General features: G+C 40.8%; 1 protein-coding gene across 1 annotated transcript in view; it reads right to left on the bottom strand.

Moving 5' to 3' along the window:
* Positions 1 to 443: 443 nt before the first annotated feature.
* The window catches only part of ADTRP (androgen dependent TFPI regulating protein), a 29,125-nt gene continuing 13,550 nt past the window's right edge, over positions 444 to 16,018 (bottom strand). Inside the window, exons 4-6 of the mRNA XM_053955303.1 lie at positions 9,982 to 10,097; positions 6,266 to 6,417; positions 444 to 487 (exon numbers count right to left, since the gene is read on the bottom strand). Coding sequence (XP_053811278.1) covers positions 444 to 487; positions 6,266 to 6,417; positions 9,982 to 10,097 — 312 coding nt within the window. The remainder of the gene's footprint in view (positions 488 to 6,265; positions 6,418 to 9,981; positions 10,098 to 16,018) is intronic.

Below are 16,018 nucleotides of genomic sequence, written 5' to 3'. Positions count from 1 at the left end.
TTTGTTATCTAGCTAGCTTGGAAGTCACAGCACTGTTAAAATTATCTCTTCTCTTAATTTTTTCCAGATTCAGTGAAGGGCAATCCAAACAAGAGCTGGCTTGGATTCACAGGTCTTTTACAGAGTGGTGTGAGGCTCACGAGGGAGTGCATTTACCAGTGACAACTTTTGACCATGGACACATCCTCATGTACATTGTGCAAGAGATGAGAAATCTGTGTAAACAGATGAACACAATTTTCTTATTCATAGCAGTTGCAGAGTTATCATGAAAGAGACAAACATTTCCTATTTTCCACCAGTTTTCCATATGTCTGATGTCATAATGGCTTCACCAGAAGCTGCAATGCATTGGAGAAAGGATTTATCATAGCTACATCTATTTTCCTCTACTTCATAGCTTCAGCATTCATGGAGAGATTGTTTGGCTTCAAGAGGAGGATTCACTTGCCTTTCCACTTGTGGTCCAGTATTACTATTGAATCTCCTGTTTGGAGACAGAGGAGAAGGCATTATTGGGATGTGAGGGGGAAGGCACAACAGAGAAGCTCTTTCACACATCAGGGATGAGGAGGATGTGAAACTGGCCCCAGCCTCCCAACATCCCTGAGGAACTCTACCCATCTGGGAGTGGGAGTGAACTGCAAGTGCTTGTCTTGGACCAGCTGCTAATGCTAAGAGCTGCAGAAGTCAAATGAGCCTGGGATGTCCCCAGCAAGTAACAGATTACTCAATGACTGAGGAATTATTTGAAATCTGCCATGGGCCACACCCATTGAGAATAATTGTGCTTTGCCAGTGGGAGAAAGCATCTGCCACCAAGCAAACCTAGCTTGTTGTAAGAGCATGTGAAAAGCTGGAGGAGCCTCATGTGGCTGGTCAGGACAGCACAGGACCACAGCTTTCTGAAGCATCAGTTACTGTGCTGCTGTGGGGCACCCAGTGTGGCAATAATCAACTGTTTATGGGTACCTTTTCTAACACACTGTCTCAGCCTCTCTTCTTCCCCTCCGATGATCATTCACTCATAGGAAACTCTCCTTTAAATGATCTTTCCTTGTCCATGTACCTCAGAGGCTCTCAAACACTAATTGCTGTGTTGTATTGGTGTGTACTGACCAAATGGATATTTATGGGTGAGGGAAAAAAAAATCCAAACCACAAAGGAAAAAAATAGCCTGTCATGACCAGCATGTTAACCACCACTTCTTAATGTCTGGCCTCCACTGATGAATTTGTAAGCTCTGGTTTGTGAGAGGTTCCGATCCAATCTGCCTCCAGTGGATCACCATATAGACTTATCAGCAAAAATAGGACCTGTGACAAATAATGTAGGTTTCCTTTACACAGTCAGTCATCTCTGCCCGAGGGATAAACTGCAGCTTTGGGGAGTGACAAATATGAAGGACATAAGTGTGCCATCACAGGCTTGTGGTACAACTAGGAGAAATGGATGACTCAAAAGTAAATACTCATATTTAGTTTGCAAACTCTGTAAAATCCTGTAAAATCTGAGTTCCATTCATCATTGGGAATATAGTGAAATTATGGATATAAACATTATTTGGTCACTGAAAGGCATAGATAGACTCTGGACTCTTATTCTTTGCATGATACAACAAATCCTCTGGAAAGGAATCTCAGTTAAAAAATCCCTCCTGGATTCTGTAATAACAAAGGGTGGAACCTGTGTCTGGAGTAATAACTAGGTGCAGAACATCAGCATTTTAACATTCATACAAAAACTGCCATTGATAAGCCTGTACCAGTACAATGATAGCACGGCTTCATGCCCCACACAGTTGTCCTTTGCATCCCTTTATTTGCCATTCGGGTTTCTGCAATCTCAACAGCTGCTCGGAATAATGACAGCATCAAGAATTCAATCTTATTATAGTATTGCTTTGTATTGCACAGATTTGTGAGCTGTCACATAGGCTGGATTTCCCAAGGCTACAGGGTATTAAGGGAGCTTGGTTTCAAAAGCCCATAAATACAAAAAAAAAAAACTTAGGGAAAATAATCAGTTGTGAAAACATGTTATATGATTCTGGAAAATGCATTGAATGCAAAAGTACTCAAAAAAAAAAAAAAAAGAGGAAAAACAGGCTAAAGAGAAGATTGTTGTTTAACTTTATTTCAGCCTTAGGTAAATAGGTTTCAGCAATGTCTTCCTGAGATATTTAAGAGCTCATAGAAGATCTGGAAGAGTGCATCCATCTCTGCACTGAGCATGAGAAAGGTATTCCACCATAAGTTTTCTCTTTTTCCTCAAAGCAATGGCTCTTATTCCTGTTGAGCTGCCTTACCCCTTGCATTATAATATCTTTAATTTTTGTTTTGCCCCTGACAGTGCTCCTCAGCCAGCTGCTAGCCAAAGCTTTCCCTTCTGCTGGACAGCAAGCATCTAGGATATGTCTGTTGGAGCTGCTGTCCACTCCAACAATCAGCCTCCTTTCCTCCCCTGTTTCTCTCCCAAAGAACAGTTCCACCATGTGGGGATAAGCATTTCTCTGGGAGAGGCCTTAGGCTCACAAAATTTTGCAAGTAGAGGCAAAAGCATCAGGAGGCTTTTCAATCACTGGTGGAGCAAGTAGCTGTTGCTAGCTATAGCTTCTCTCCAGCTGCATTTCAGAGTAATGAAATGAAGCAGCTGATGAATGTTATTTTGGGTTTTTTTCAGATGTGTTAGATGGAAGACAAATGAATGTGCTCCATCTTCAAATGCGAGTTCTAGATAAGAGACCTTACTTGAAAGGTTGCTCTGTCTGATGTGGAGAACTTTGATCCGAATTTCTCCCAAGGATCTGATTGTCCCAACAAGCGAGCACTGCTTTGCTTTATTTTTGAGGATTCTAGTCTGACTGGTCAAAGAAACATGAGATTAATTGCCTGTGTGATGTTTTCCACCCATCAGGAAGGGGAGAAACTATCACACGGTTCTTCTTTGGTACTCAGACCCTGCAGCCAAGTTCTTGGCTGAGGTAAATTTATGGCTGTAAAAGAATCAGCTCATTGTTTCAAATTATCCTCTTTGGAGTTTCTCTATTGCTCAACATTGTCTTGTACTCTAGAAACTCTGGGATTTAAAACAAAAAGAAGTCATTACTGGTACTATTTTCTGTGCCTCTCAGGCTGTGCAGCTGGGTTGCCTTAGTTACCACCAATCCAACTGTGCAAGGGGAGGGAGAGGAGAGGCACATGAGAGATAATACATTTTTAAAACCTCCAATACTGTATGAAACAGTTTGTCTATAAATAATAAAATGAATTAAGGGTCTGGCATTCTGAAAAGGAAAAAAAAGGTTATATTATTCTACAGCCTAGATTTTCCAGCTCTCAGAAATGATCCTGCATCTTTTTGGTCAAGCACAGGACGTGGACATAGATTTAACACTTACTTGCTTGAAGCTGGAAGCTGCCATCTGTAGACTTTAGAATAAGTTGGAACTAAATATACCTTTAAGTGTGAAAAGAGTAAATATTTATGTAGCTGGTTCTAGGAAAAATAATAATGGCCTGGAGTTATAAGGGAGTGTGGAAGAGCCCATATGAAGCATGATGTGCTGGGGAACAAGCTTCATTAGCAGCCTACGGTCTGCCACAGGATGTAAGTCCAGAAGGGAGCCAGGCTTGCCACTGGTGGAGCTGTTTGTTAATCATTCCTTGCACCTTTGAATAAACACGTCTGGGCAACTGTTCTTCATTCGAGTGGGAAAGAAATAAAAAGAAGCAACAGCCTTGGATTTTTTTCCTTTGGGGAGAATCCTGGTGCCAGCAGCCCAGTTAGAGAGCTCTGCCTTGTCAGATCCCACCAGCATCAGGTCTAATTGTTTGGTGTTTCATGTGTTATTAGACAAGGTGTTTTCAGGTGTGCCTATAGGAATCTAATAGATACTTGTAACCCAAACTGCCTTTGGGGAATGGGGAGGAAGCAAAAGAGAGATCAAAAGTGCCCTTCCCTGTACTTTATCTTTTAAGTGAGGGAGGGAGGAGGTGGGCAGGATGGAGAGTATAGAAAGAGGTCTGTCCTCTACCACCACTGATTGTTTTGCCTTGTGGGAGGGGGGAAGTTGGTTTTTGTTTGGTTGGTTGTTTTTTTTTGTTTTGTTTTCTGCATGACCATTTCCACTGCATCCTCTGCCTTACTGTGATGGGAAGGAGAGAGAGGAAAGGGCAGGATGAAAAAAAGTACATGGAGCTATTTTTGCTGTGGGAACAAAGGTATGTTGGAATCGTGTCTTCATTCAATCTGCAGCGCTTTTTTCCTCTGGCAAAGCTGAACCAAAAATTTGTCTCAGTCAGGAATATATTAAAACTCTGGCACACTGTAATTTGAAATAGCTTCCCTGTGGCTATGTTTCAAGGCTTATTGGGACTTTGTTATTGATACCAGCTTAAGGAAGTCCTACCCTTCTCTTGGGTGGACGCAGCTGGGATGTGGATCAGTAAAAACACTTGGCACCAACATGGGGAACTGTAACTCAACGGGAGTGTCTTGCACGTGGATGAAAACACCATGTAATTGTTAAGGCCAGGATTTTGTGGCTCCTTTGAAAAATACCAACTATGCATGGAGGGGCAGACCTACCACACAGATGAGGCCTCCAGGGATCACAAGAGCACACTAGATATCAATGGAGAATATTGTGTATTGTTTATATACATACTCTAAGGTTACATTCATGCTACCACAACTGTGGTGCTTTTCAGCCTCTTTATGTGCACAGTAAAGTTGAGTGCTTGCCCAAGTTTCTTTAGTCAGCTGTTGAGCATGCATCTGATTTTTGTAGTTAATTTGATCTCTGCTTGGCACAATATTTTGTCTAATCAGTTAACACACTGGAAATCAAATTATTTTTATTCTGATTATCTCCAGCTTATGCAGCAGGCATACTCTAGCCCTAAAATTACTAATATGTACTCAGTGATGAAAAAGTCTGATACATAAATGTATCAGATATCTCATATAAAGACTTATGCCATCATGTGGTGATGGTGTGGTCTTTGATTAGCAGAAGTTACTATTTATATGTGATGCCTCTTAAACCAGAGCTAGTGCAGAAAAGCTGCAGATCTGTTTTCATTTACCAGCAATCCTCATCTCATATGATGTTTTTGCAGAATAGAATGTGGCCAAAATCTCCAAACATGGACATGTAGAGCAAGCATCTTGTTTGCAAAGGTAGCAAGTGGTGAAGTTGGTTATTCAGCACATTTGAAAGTCAATCTGCTGCTGTTAGGTAGATGAGTATGGATGGTGAGAGACTAGCTACAGACACTCTACTTTGGCTTGACAGGCATGTGAGACTTTGCAAAATGGATCAGGCATCAAATGTTCCCTGAGAACAGAGGGAGGTTGTCTTATTTATTTTCAGAGGTGTTCTTGCAGTGTTTTTTTCTTAAATCAGAAAGCTAGTTTAAGAAATTGCAAATGTTCCCACATTTGTCCTAAATAAAATACACACATTTTCCTGACAGAAACACTTTTATCCTCAAAAATTCAATCTTGAATGAAAAAGGAGAGGAAACCAGGAGGAATAATAATGACAGAAACAATAATAACAATAATAATAATAATAATAATAGTATCCCATGCCAAACCCCCAAAGGTGCTTCCTCAGCTCTCTCTTTCTCCCACTTGTTAAATATGCTATCCTAAACAACGTTTTTTTCCCCCTCCAACTGCCCATTATGTCCAAGGAAACTGCTTTTCACTTTTTTTAGGTCACTACTGGTTATACCACAACTAAAGCAGAAAGGAAAAATTCTCAACAGTTTGTAAAACTTTCCAAAGTGCTGTTTTAGTCATGGAGCTGCTGCCACAGTGCTTTTGCTTGGATACACTGATGCATTCCTATAAATTTGCAGTAAACGCTGCTAATCCCTAGTCTCTGACAAACAACATGTGATGCAGGTGTAAGTTTTAGGCCAGGACATGTGGTTCCTCTGGACCCTTCTTTGAACAGGAATTCAAAATCCAGTGATTATGCTGGCAAGAGGTGTTTCTTGACCCAAATTAGAGGAAGCTGGTCCAACTTTTGTCTGGTAGGGTTGGGATCCTTGCTCCAATTTGTTCTCTATTTGTTAGCACGTGGGTGACACCCAACAATGACTATCTGACACCCAAATGCCACCACCCCAACACCTTCCCCAGTGTACTCATGCCCCCTTCCTCTTCCTGCCTGCCTGGGCAATCACAGCAATTCCTTTCAGGGGTATTTTTTTCATATGCATATAAGTAATGAAGAAAACTTGGACTGACCCCATATCATACGGTTGAGGAACTCTCCGAAGTTGTATAAGGCAAAGATGATGGCAATGCTACCGGCAAAAAAGGCTGCTAGTCCAGGGGGGCTGAACAAAGCAAAAAGAGGATATACCCACTCTCCTGTTACTGAATAAATCCACAGGACCCTAGGCAAGGAAGGAGAGAAATTACCTTTGGTTAGGACCATTCAATTAGAAGAACCACTTCAAAATTTCCAGCTCCTGAGGGGCTGAGTTATCAAAACAGGCTTGATACAGAGAAAATTAGCTTGGCTGTCAACACATCTCCTTGGCACTTGGGCTATTTGCTGTGAAGCACACTTGAGCCAGAGCTAAATTAGATGGGTTTCAGTGCAGGTTGAAATGCACACAATATTCTGCTGTCACCCTGATGGCATTGGCTATTAACAGCAGTAAAAGCACAGTAAAATAGCAAAATGCTCAGGAACAGGGATGGGCACTTGGCTATGCTAAGTGAAGCTTATTCAAATAAGCTCTCACATATGTTTGCTCTTTAGATACAACAGCTTTTCAGCCCCTATGCAGGTCCCTAGTGTCTGTGGAGACACAGAGCTTTTCCTCCCTGTCTCAATCCTTCTGCTGTTGACCACCGTTTTGAGGAGTGGAAAGAAGTTTTCAGGAGGTGAGAGGGCAAGGGGAATTCTCCAGCAGCTTTTCTTTTGTAAGAGAAGGAAAAGAAGAGGAATGGTTAGGTGGGAAACAGATGTGGTTGCTTCACCTTTTGTGCCAGAACTGTTTGCAAAGCGTGGTTTGGAAAAGAAAGACAATTAATATGACTGCTTTATAGGGTTTCTTTTCTTCTAATTGTGCCCTCTCTTTCTGCCTTCTTTATTCTCTCAGAAAATATCTTGTAGTGGCTGTCAGTTCGCTGGTAATATGTTCATTGTTTATGGCTCATACGAGTGGTTAATAGAGAATGCCTGAACTAAAGAATATAAAAGTGATCTTTATATATCTTAAGTATAGGAAAAAATGCTTTCTTCTGAATATTTTTTGTAAATAAAATTATTTATATTTGTATTGATTATGTAAATAATTTAAGACATAGGGTAAGTCTTCATTGATTATTATCAGGATGTGCCATTTTAACAAGGAGAGTACTTCCCTAAAACAAACTTTGGGTCCAAATGGTCTTAAAAGGTTTAATTCTTTATTAAAAAAAAACATATCTGAGGATTATGCCATACTTTCCACCACCAGTGCTAACATGCAAATGCAATCACATTTTTTTCTGATGTCACCCAGCCTGCTACCTTACACTGAGCATCATGCCTCAAAGAGAAATGACAAACGGGCTGCCACACCATCCTAAAACTGTGTCAGGACATGGAGGAATGGGATAATGCTAAGGAGGAAAAAAAAAAAAGGCTGAAAAGATGCTTCTTCCTTTCGCTAGTAAAAAAAAGGAAGGAATGGGGCATAAAAAGGTGGAAATCAAATTTTAAAAAAGGAAAAAAAAAGAAAAAGAAAGACCTGCAGGAAAGGCCCCTGAGAGGTTGAGCAGAACCACTGAAATCCAAGTGCTAAGTGGAGCCTGTGCAAATGTCAGCCTGTGTTTTTCACTGCACAGGACTCCTCATTTCATATTGTACCTCCAACAGTAAAACAGAGTGACAACCACCTTTCTTTTATATAACGAGGAACTAGATTATCTTCATGCAATTTGGCTAGCTGGTCTCATATGAGGTGCTCCAACCTGTATTTTCAAACCCAAATAAATGACTGTTCAAAGCCACGGTGACACCCTGCTCAGAGGCAGGTGTCTGGTGCGAGGTGTAACTGGCTGCTCAGTTTCTCTGCTGCCTTGGAGGGAGCAGTCACTTCTCAGCCCATTGGCATGGCAGTGATGGCAGTGACAGTGCAAGGAGAGGCTTGGAGGAAGGACTCTGTGAAACATATGGTGCCAAAATGGGGCTATTAAATCACCAGGTTGTAGCACCAACAGTAAAATATGTACGTGTGTTGAGATTTTGGTGCACGGGCCAGAAAATTTTTCTGTTGGTTGAAATCTGTTGTCTGTGGTTTGCAGGGAACCACAAAGTGGAGGCAAAAAGAAAGCAGACAGGAGGTTCCTTGCTGATTTGAAAACCACACTGACATCCTAATACCTTTTTTCCAGTGATCAGGGCCCTGGTACACAGGGGACAAGCACTCTAAGGGACCACCTTCCACTCAAGACCCTGGCAACACAATGCAGCACCAACCCACAGAAGATACTGGGAGGGCTCAAAAGTGTTGATGCTGGTGTTGATCTTCATCCTTTGGTGTAGACTCAGGTCCTGATATGAGCCATGTCTCCTGAGGAATGAAATTGCTCAGCTGATAGGGATTTTAGGGGAAAGCATGGCTCACACGGCTGTAAGAGCAGTCTGGTTTCAAAGACAGTAAAACCCAAATGTTGTCATAAGACAAGCAAAACAAAGCTGGTGTTAAGCAACTGGGTGAATCAGAACATAGAAAAGGAATTTAGAAAGCCATGGTTGTAATCCTATTAGGCTCTGGGCAGGATTAGAATAAATGGCTCCTAATTTGCTTATGTAATATATCAGTGAAGTCTCCTGTTACCACAGCCACTCTGATGGTCTTCAAGTCACTCCAGTGTTTCATCTGAACAGTTTATTTTCTATTTCAGATTTTCCCCTCACTGCACTGAAGATGTTGTCTAGATGAGAGTGAGAACTGGTGAGTAGGAATGGGAAAGATGGGTTTCCTCATAGTTTCAGTGCCTTCTCAGAAGTGTTTGCATGAGGACAAGTCACTTCCTCGTTGACCAGTATCCTCTTGTTGTTATACACATGCTCTATATTCTCCACCCTAGAGCCTGGATGTTTCCTCAGCTCTGGAAAGTTGCATCATACCCTGAAATTATACGGCCCCCTTCCTGAGTTGGGTCTCAGTAAGGCATCCTCTGAGACCTCTGAAGTGTTGGCAGCTGCCCATAGTTACGTGGGGTGGCAGTGCCTCCATATCCCAGCACCGCACCCAAGATGCAATGGGCAAACCCACTTCAGGGGTGCATCACACACACGCAGCAGGTGGACAGATGGCTATGAGCTGTGGGAGGTGCTGATTAGATTTAGTTTATTCTCTCAAGATGACTCTCCAGCAGGTCAGGGATCAACTGGTGCATTGCTGGAAATGTGGGCAGTGTCCACTGGTGGAGTGGGAGGTGGTGGTGGGCAGATGCCTCCTCACTACCCACCAGTTTGCACCTGGCTCCAAGTATCATTTTCTGTCTCAAGTTTCTAAAACCAGTCATGTGTCCCTGCCAAACACTAAACTGAGATTTACTCCTCTCCTGCTCCCATGACCCCCAGACCTTTTGGGATTTGGTGGTTTTACAGGGAGCAGGACAGTGAGTGGAGGTAAATTTGATGGTACCAGTACAAGTAAAAACTCCAGCCCAGAAGAAATTACTGCATTTATGGAAATTTAGTTACTTTCCTATAAGGCCTTACAAGAGCAGGAGACACTGTGTAAGGTCTCAGGACCTGTATTGTATTTGAAGAAACCTGCCTTGCTTACGTTTGGGAATAGTTTTCATGGGTCTCAGATGAAGTTTAAATGATTTCTCTACAGAAAAGACTGTTGTCCTCCATGTGTCTGTGTGGGAACTTTTGATCTCAAGTACAGTATTTGGCCTTATTTTAAAAAGTAGATTACTTGAAGAAAACATACTTAAATTCTTACCAACTGATATACAGGAAAGCGACAAATCCCAGTAGGATCAATCCCTTCTTCTTCACTGGGTAACGATGCGGCAAGGCAAAGATTTCCAGGAGAGCAAATGGCAATACAGCCGTGTGCTGAGGAAAAAATAGAGTCTGTCACTGACAGATCACAGTGCCTTGCCTTCAGTCATTGCTGATCACAAAGTTCAGGCAGCTGCTCAGAAGCAAAGAATTATTTAACAATACTGAGTATAAGTATGAGTATAAGTGTATACAAATGTGCATACTTCATTTTTTACAATTAAGAATTACCCCTAGAGTAATAAGCACAATGATTTTCTAGTTAATATGATATAAAAATGAGTCTTGCCTGTAGCATGGTCTATGTTTATAACAGGTGAGCTCTCCTTTTGCATTTTGTAATGCAATAATTTTTTTTATAATTCCCATTAGAGTACAAAAGATATTGAACTCTATCATTATGTGTGGTTGAGGATGTCAGAAGAGTGCTCCTTGAACTCACTAAGCAATTGCTGAATTGCCTTCATGTTCTCTTCTAGTCATTATTGTATTTTATATAGTGTCATTTATTACTTGCTCCAGTGCAATCCCAGTGTGTTGTGCTTCCCTTTGTAAATGGAAAAATGGGCTTGTAAACATACAGGAGACTTCAGTTAGCTGTGATTGAAGGTGATGAAGGAACTTCAAACAAGCTTATCCCAGAGTCAGAAAGGAATTAAATTAATGGAGAAATGTGTTTTTCTTCTTTTTTTTTTTTTTTTTTTTTTTTTTTTTTTTTCTTGTTGAAGAGTTTGAAATGCAACTTCAGGGACTTTAATGATAACTGTCTGAGCACGGAGGATTTTCAGCTCTGGGCAGACAGTTTGGTGGCACTGTTTTGTGGTGAAGAGCTGCCTCCAAGAGAGATGCTCCTCACCATGGGGATGTTGAGAGCACTGCAGAAAGCCTTCTGGGCTCAGATGTTAAATGGCCAATGCAGGGATTCGTGGGATGCTAATGCCTCAAATTTTTGATTGATTTGAAACAATTTCAGAAAATAATTTGCCTGGGTGAAATTTCCCCACTGAGAATTTTGTATTCCCTGTACAACCAAACAATAACTTTGAATTGCAATACCTAGGACAGATGGCTTAAACAATGTTGGGGAGCAACAAAACAAAACTAGTCAATGAAATGCACATGAGAAAAACTATAGTAACAACTGTAGCTGATTAGTTGCTTAAATTCCTGGTAATTAAAGAAATAGTTTCATAGGTAGATGAGGGAGGTATGGGAGGAGGGTAACAGAGAAAGATAGATAGAATTTTAAATAGAAAAAATGTAAAGCTAAGGATTTTATTTTTTGTCTTTCTCCCTAAAGGCATAACCTTCTGGGTGTACAGCATGAAGATTCCTCTTGTCCCAAAGAAATGGTTCTAACATTTTTAATTTATGTGTTTTTCAGAAGCTGTGGTCAGTATCTGATATGGTAATATGGTATCAAAGTTTTTTTGCCTTATATTTATGTTATAGGTTGTGGAAAATACACATTAATTTCTTTACATGCACAGTGAGCTATAAACAGCATGCATGTATTTAGCTATTTGTTTGAGAGACAGTCATCCACTTTTGTCTGCTGCTTCCAAGTGACCACTGCCTGGAAGCTGAGTGTCCTCCCTCAGCCCTCCTACCACACCCAGGAGCTGCTATTCATACCTGGCTATCCTTCTATCAAAATAACCATTCCACCTGAGTTATACTTTTTCAGAGAAAAGAGAAAATATTTCTTTGATGTTCGAGTTCCTTTCAGTCATTGGTAGTGTTTTTTTCTTCTGTTCTGTTTCACAAAGATATTCTTCGGCTCTACAACCTGCTTGGGTGATTGCAGAAGTCTTGTATCAGCACAAGTGATTCCTGAATTCATTTAACCAGAAAAATATGTTCAGTGCACACAGTTTTCAAATATAATCCCTGTAACTTATTTTAGTCAGGAATCTATGTGCTAAGCTGCTTTCAAAAAGTTTTAAAAGGGTTTATTTTCCGCAGCTGAACAATAGTTTGTCCTTGAACAAAACCCAAAATGCCCATGGCAAGGCAGCAGTGATGGAAAACCTGCACCTTGTCCTCATTTTTAGGCTTTAGCCTAAGCCTTTGGCTGGCACGCTGATTTAGAGCACCTCATTTTGACAGGTATTTTGGAGCATGCCCAGGAAAGAGCAGCATGAAGAGCCAGAAAGTATGAACAGTGAAGCAGGCATAGTAACTGTGAATGCACTGAATGTGTTGTTGCATCTAGAGAGGAAAGCAAAATAAGAAGTTTCAAAGGCTTTAGAGATCGATGCAGTGATGACTGTGATGGGCAAGTGTTCCGTGTCCATTGTGTCCATGACCAGGGGTGAGTGGCTCAGTGTTCCACAAGAGAGATGTAGCTGCATGCTGGGAAGTGCATATGCTCCAGCAGCACACAGATAATGTGTGAACAGCAGGATACAGTCACAGGGAGAGGCTGGGGGTGGTGAGGGGCAGCCTGCTGCTCAAACACACCATGCATTGGACAGCTGCTGAGCAGCAGGCTGGTAGTGCCTGCAAAAGATTGCTGGGAGATCTGCTTTTTAGTCTATGCTGGTTTAGAAAAGACTGATATGCTTTACTACTCATTTTTGTCAGGCTCCGCCACTTATGTAGGAGTTAGAGAAAACACTCGGGGGCCTATAAATCAATAGAAGCTTGAAAGTTACTGGCAAAACTGGAAAATTTGGCTGCTTTTGGGAATAGCCAGGAGTTTAGTGGAAGGGGTAGGTTGAAATTTCTGCTATTCCTGATTCGATGAGCTTTCCACTGCTTGTAAGAGTGTGTCCATGTCTAAGGACAGCAAAAGCATTCAGGAGTTGGACTGTCTGCCTCTTGTTTTGCAAACAGTTTCTTAAAGTTCTTGGAGCTATCCTGATTTAGAAAACTAAATGCAAAAAAAAAAAAAACCAAAAACAAAACCTCCAAAAAAACCAAAAAAAGAAAGAAATTTGTTGTGGCATAGGAAAACTGCAAGCTTCTCTCTTCACAAGTCCAGTGATGTCACTGGCCCATGACTGTGTGCTGTGTTTCTGGTCAAATAGTTGCATCTTTTAAAATCTATTTTGCCAAGTATATTAACTAGATGTGGGTTTTTTTTGTAGAGCCATTTAAATTTGCTGTGAAAATGCCTTCTTGAGACAGATTTCTACAACAGTTCTCAGCATCCTCAAGCACCCCCAGGACGATTTTTTAAAATTTTTATTATTTTTCCTTTGTGGATATAAAGGTTTTTTTTTTTTCATTTTTCTCTCTGTCGCCCAATTCCTTCTCATGTACACATACACCCCAAGCTCGTAAACATGTGGGAAAATCTTCCCTCGCACTTCTGCTATCCCAGAGTCTATTTCTGCCAAGCCGAATTTGTGTATTAATGGTAAAATCACAGAGGAATTTCTCTCAAATACCCGAGCAAGTTTATGACAGCAGATGCGTATTTGTAGAGCAGACACCGGGGGAATGTGTGGATGGCTACAGGGCGCAGAGCCTGCCCTTCGCCTACGACACACAATTTGCTTTCCACATGAATTCCCTCTCACAGCCCAGAGACGTTGACTTTGGCAACATCATTAGTGATAGAGCATATATCATGGTTAATCAGATCTGCTGAAAGGTTATAAAGGCTTCTCATATCCTTTTCAAGAAGAAAAAAATAAGGGAAGGATGAAAAAAATAAGATATATTTTCCCATCCGCATTATTTTTAACTGTAGGTCTCTGGTGCATAGTCATTTAATATATCTTCAATCCTACTTAGCAGCGTTTCATATTCTTAAACTGACGTATGTCTGAGGAGCACAGTATTTGTATGGGGCCAAATTAAAATATACAGTTTTGCTTCTTCCTTTAAAGAAAACTTAATAATTAAGCTCAGATTGACACAGATCAAAACATTGGCAAAACTTGCTGGAAACAGTGACTCATTTTTTATTTCAATTAACAGTTTCTCAGTTTCACATATAAACAGTGAAACTGTCAAAAATAATTATCACAGAGGGAGGGGAAAAAACCCACCTATTTCACTCCAAGATAAGGAAAACAGGCTAAAACAATAGCTGTGTATACTGATCAGGCTATCAATGAACCAAACTGAATCAGAGAGCTTTTCCCTACTCTTGGCAAGGATCCTGTTAGTACTTATTTTTTATGCTCTTTGAAATATTAATGTATTTATTTGTCTAACAACCTCTGTTTGTTTAGGAAAGCTTTCAGCTTACGAATTTTGCAAGAGCAGAATTTTTTTTTATTTCTTCCTAAAGCAAAGACATAAAAGTGATGGGACTTTCAAAATTATCAGAGACATTTAGCTAGCTAATCACACTTTTAGCCTAAATTCTGCTTCCAAACATTCGATTTTAAAATCCTATGTGTCTCTTTTTGGCAGTCATTATGATTTTCCAGTTGGTTTTAGTTTCTTTGCTTCTTTCCTGAAAAACTCAGATCAATCTGAACTAGTTAGAAAACTACAAATTTATTTTTGTTGCTCATACAAACTCTGGCATATGAATACAGGGGGAAGAAAGTTTCTTAAACATATTTTGAACTTTATCTCAAATATTGGCACGTTAACTTATCTCCTGCAGACAAGAGCATTCCCCTGCTTCTTTACTTTTTGTTTCCTACCCTGTGTTGTATGTTTCCTGGGATACATCTCAGGTTCATGAGTTTAAGCTGAGATAAATAGTCCTCTCTGAATATTACTTCCAGTGTTTGCTAAGGCCATATGGAATTTTTACTTCCTGTATTTTGAGTAATTCGTGTATTTATTTAATGCTATATCCTCATTTTGCCATTGAGAATTCAAGTAAGAGCGAGCTTCCTGGGGCTGAGAAGGCAGGGTTGGGTAGAGTTTGTGCTTGGCTGCAGGCTCCAGCCTAGGCTGAGCTTTGAGCCCATGAATACTCTCCCCAGCGCTGCTGAGATCACTTGTGCTCCTGACGCGTGTGTCGCAGTTGACTCGGTGTGACCTTGTTTGACTCCAGAGTGCAGGAAACGATGCCTTGGCTGACCAGAGCTGTTTGTTTCTAATTCGTCTGCATTTACATACCCTCCATGTCTGCTTTCCATTAACATGTGAGACTTTAGTGGAGGGATCTTTTCACAACAGTTACCACTGGCCAAACTAAACTCCACTGGGCACAGTTGGAGACCATCAAGTGCTTTTGAAAAACTGCCTGTGTTTCTCCTTTCAGACCAATTCCCTGCAGAGCCTGTGTGCTGACAACCAGTCGTGGCCAATACTCATGCTTCTCTCTTCCCCATCGGTATGTTACTGCAAAGTAAAAGGAAAAATCCACTTTGGTGCTGCCTTATGAGGCTCATAAGCCTGTGTTCATTGGCTGTCCCTTGAGGTGTTTACTCAGATACTCAGCTCTTTGTTGGGAAATGTCCCTTTGTCTATGGAAATTTCCTTCAGTTGGATGCTTTCATGAACAATTACAGTGTTATCTGAGCATAATAAAACTAAATGGCTTCCTGTCACCATAACCTCTGTTTACTTTTTACAGTCATAATTTTCCAAATCTCTGTATGGTCTCTACTTTCTTGGCTTAATTTTGGAACTAATTCTCTCTTTTGATTTATTTTGACATTATTTTGTCTGTGTTCAAATGCCTCCTTCAGAATTTGCTTTTGTAATCTCTCCCTATACGTTTTTCTTCTTCTCTTAACCTCTCTTTATTTTTCAGGGTGGAAAGGGCTTAAGATTTATTGTTCATTTTATTTCTTTAACTAGTACCTTGCCATGTTTAGTTGAAAATATAATTCTCTCTTAGGATTGCTTCATGTCTTTTGTGTTTCCAACCATCAGTGCATTTTCGGGGAACCATAGATTTATTTTATGGATAGAGCAGGAGGCACAGGGAGTCCTGTTACTGAGCAGGTGTGTAGCAGATTAGTGAGGAAGCTATTGATCAATTTAATTCCAGCAGCACTCCTCTCTGAACCATCAGCTACTACCTGTTTCTGCCCTTTCCAGATCCATTCATC

This window comes from Vidua chalybeata, chromosome 1 (genome assembly GCF_026979565.1).
Source record: "Vidua chalybeata isolate OUT-0048 chromosome 1, bVidCha1 merged haplotype, whole genome shotgun sequence".
NCBI classification, from domain to species: Eukaryota; Metazoa; Chordata; class Aves; order Passeriformes; family Viduidae; genus Vidua; species Vidua chalybeata.
This window is presented reverse-complemented; position numbering and strand designations above follow the sequence as displayed.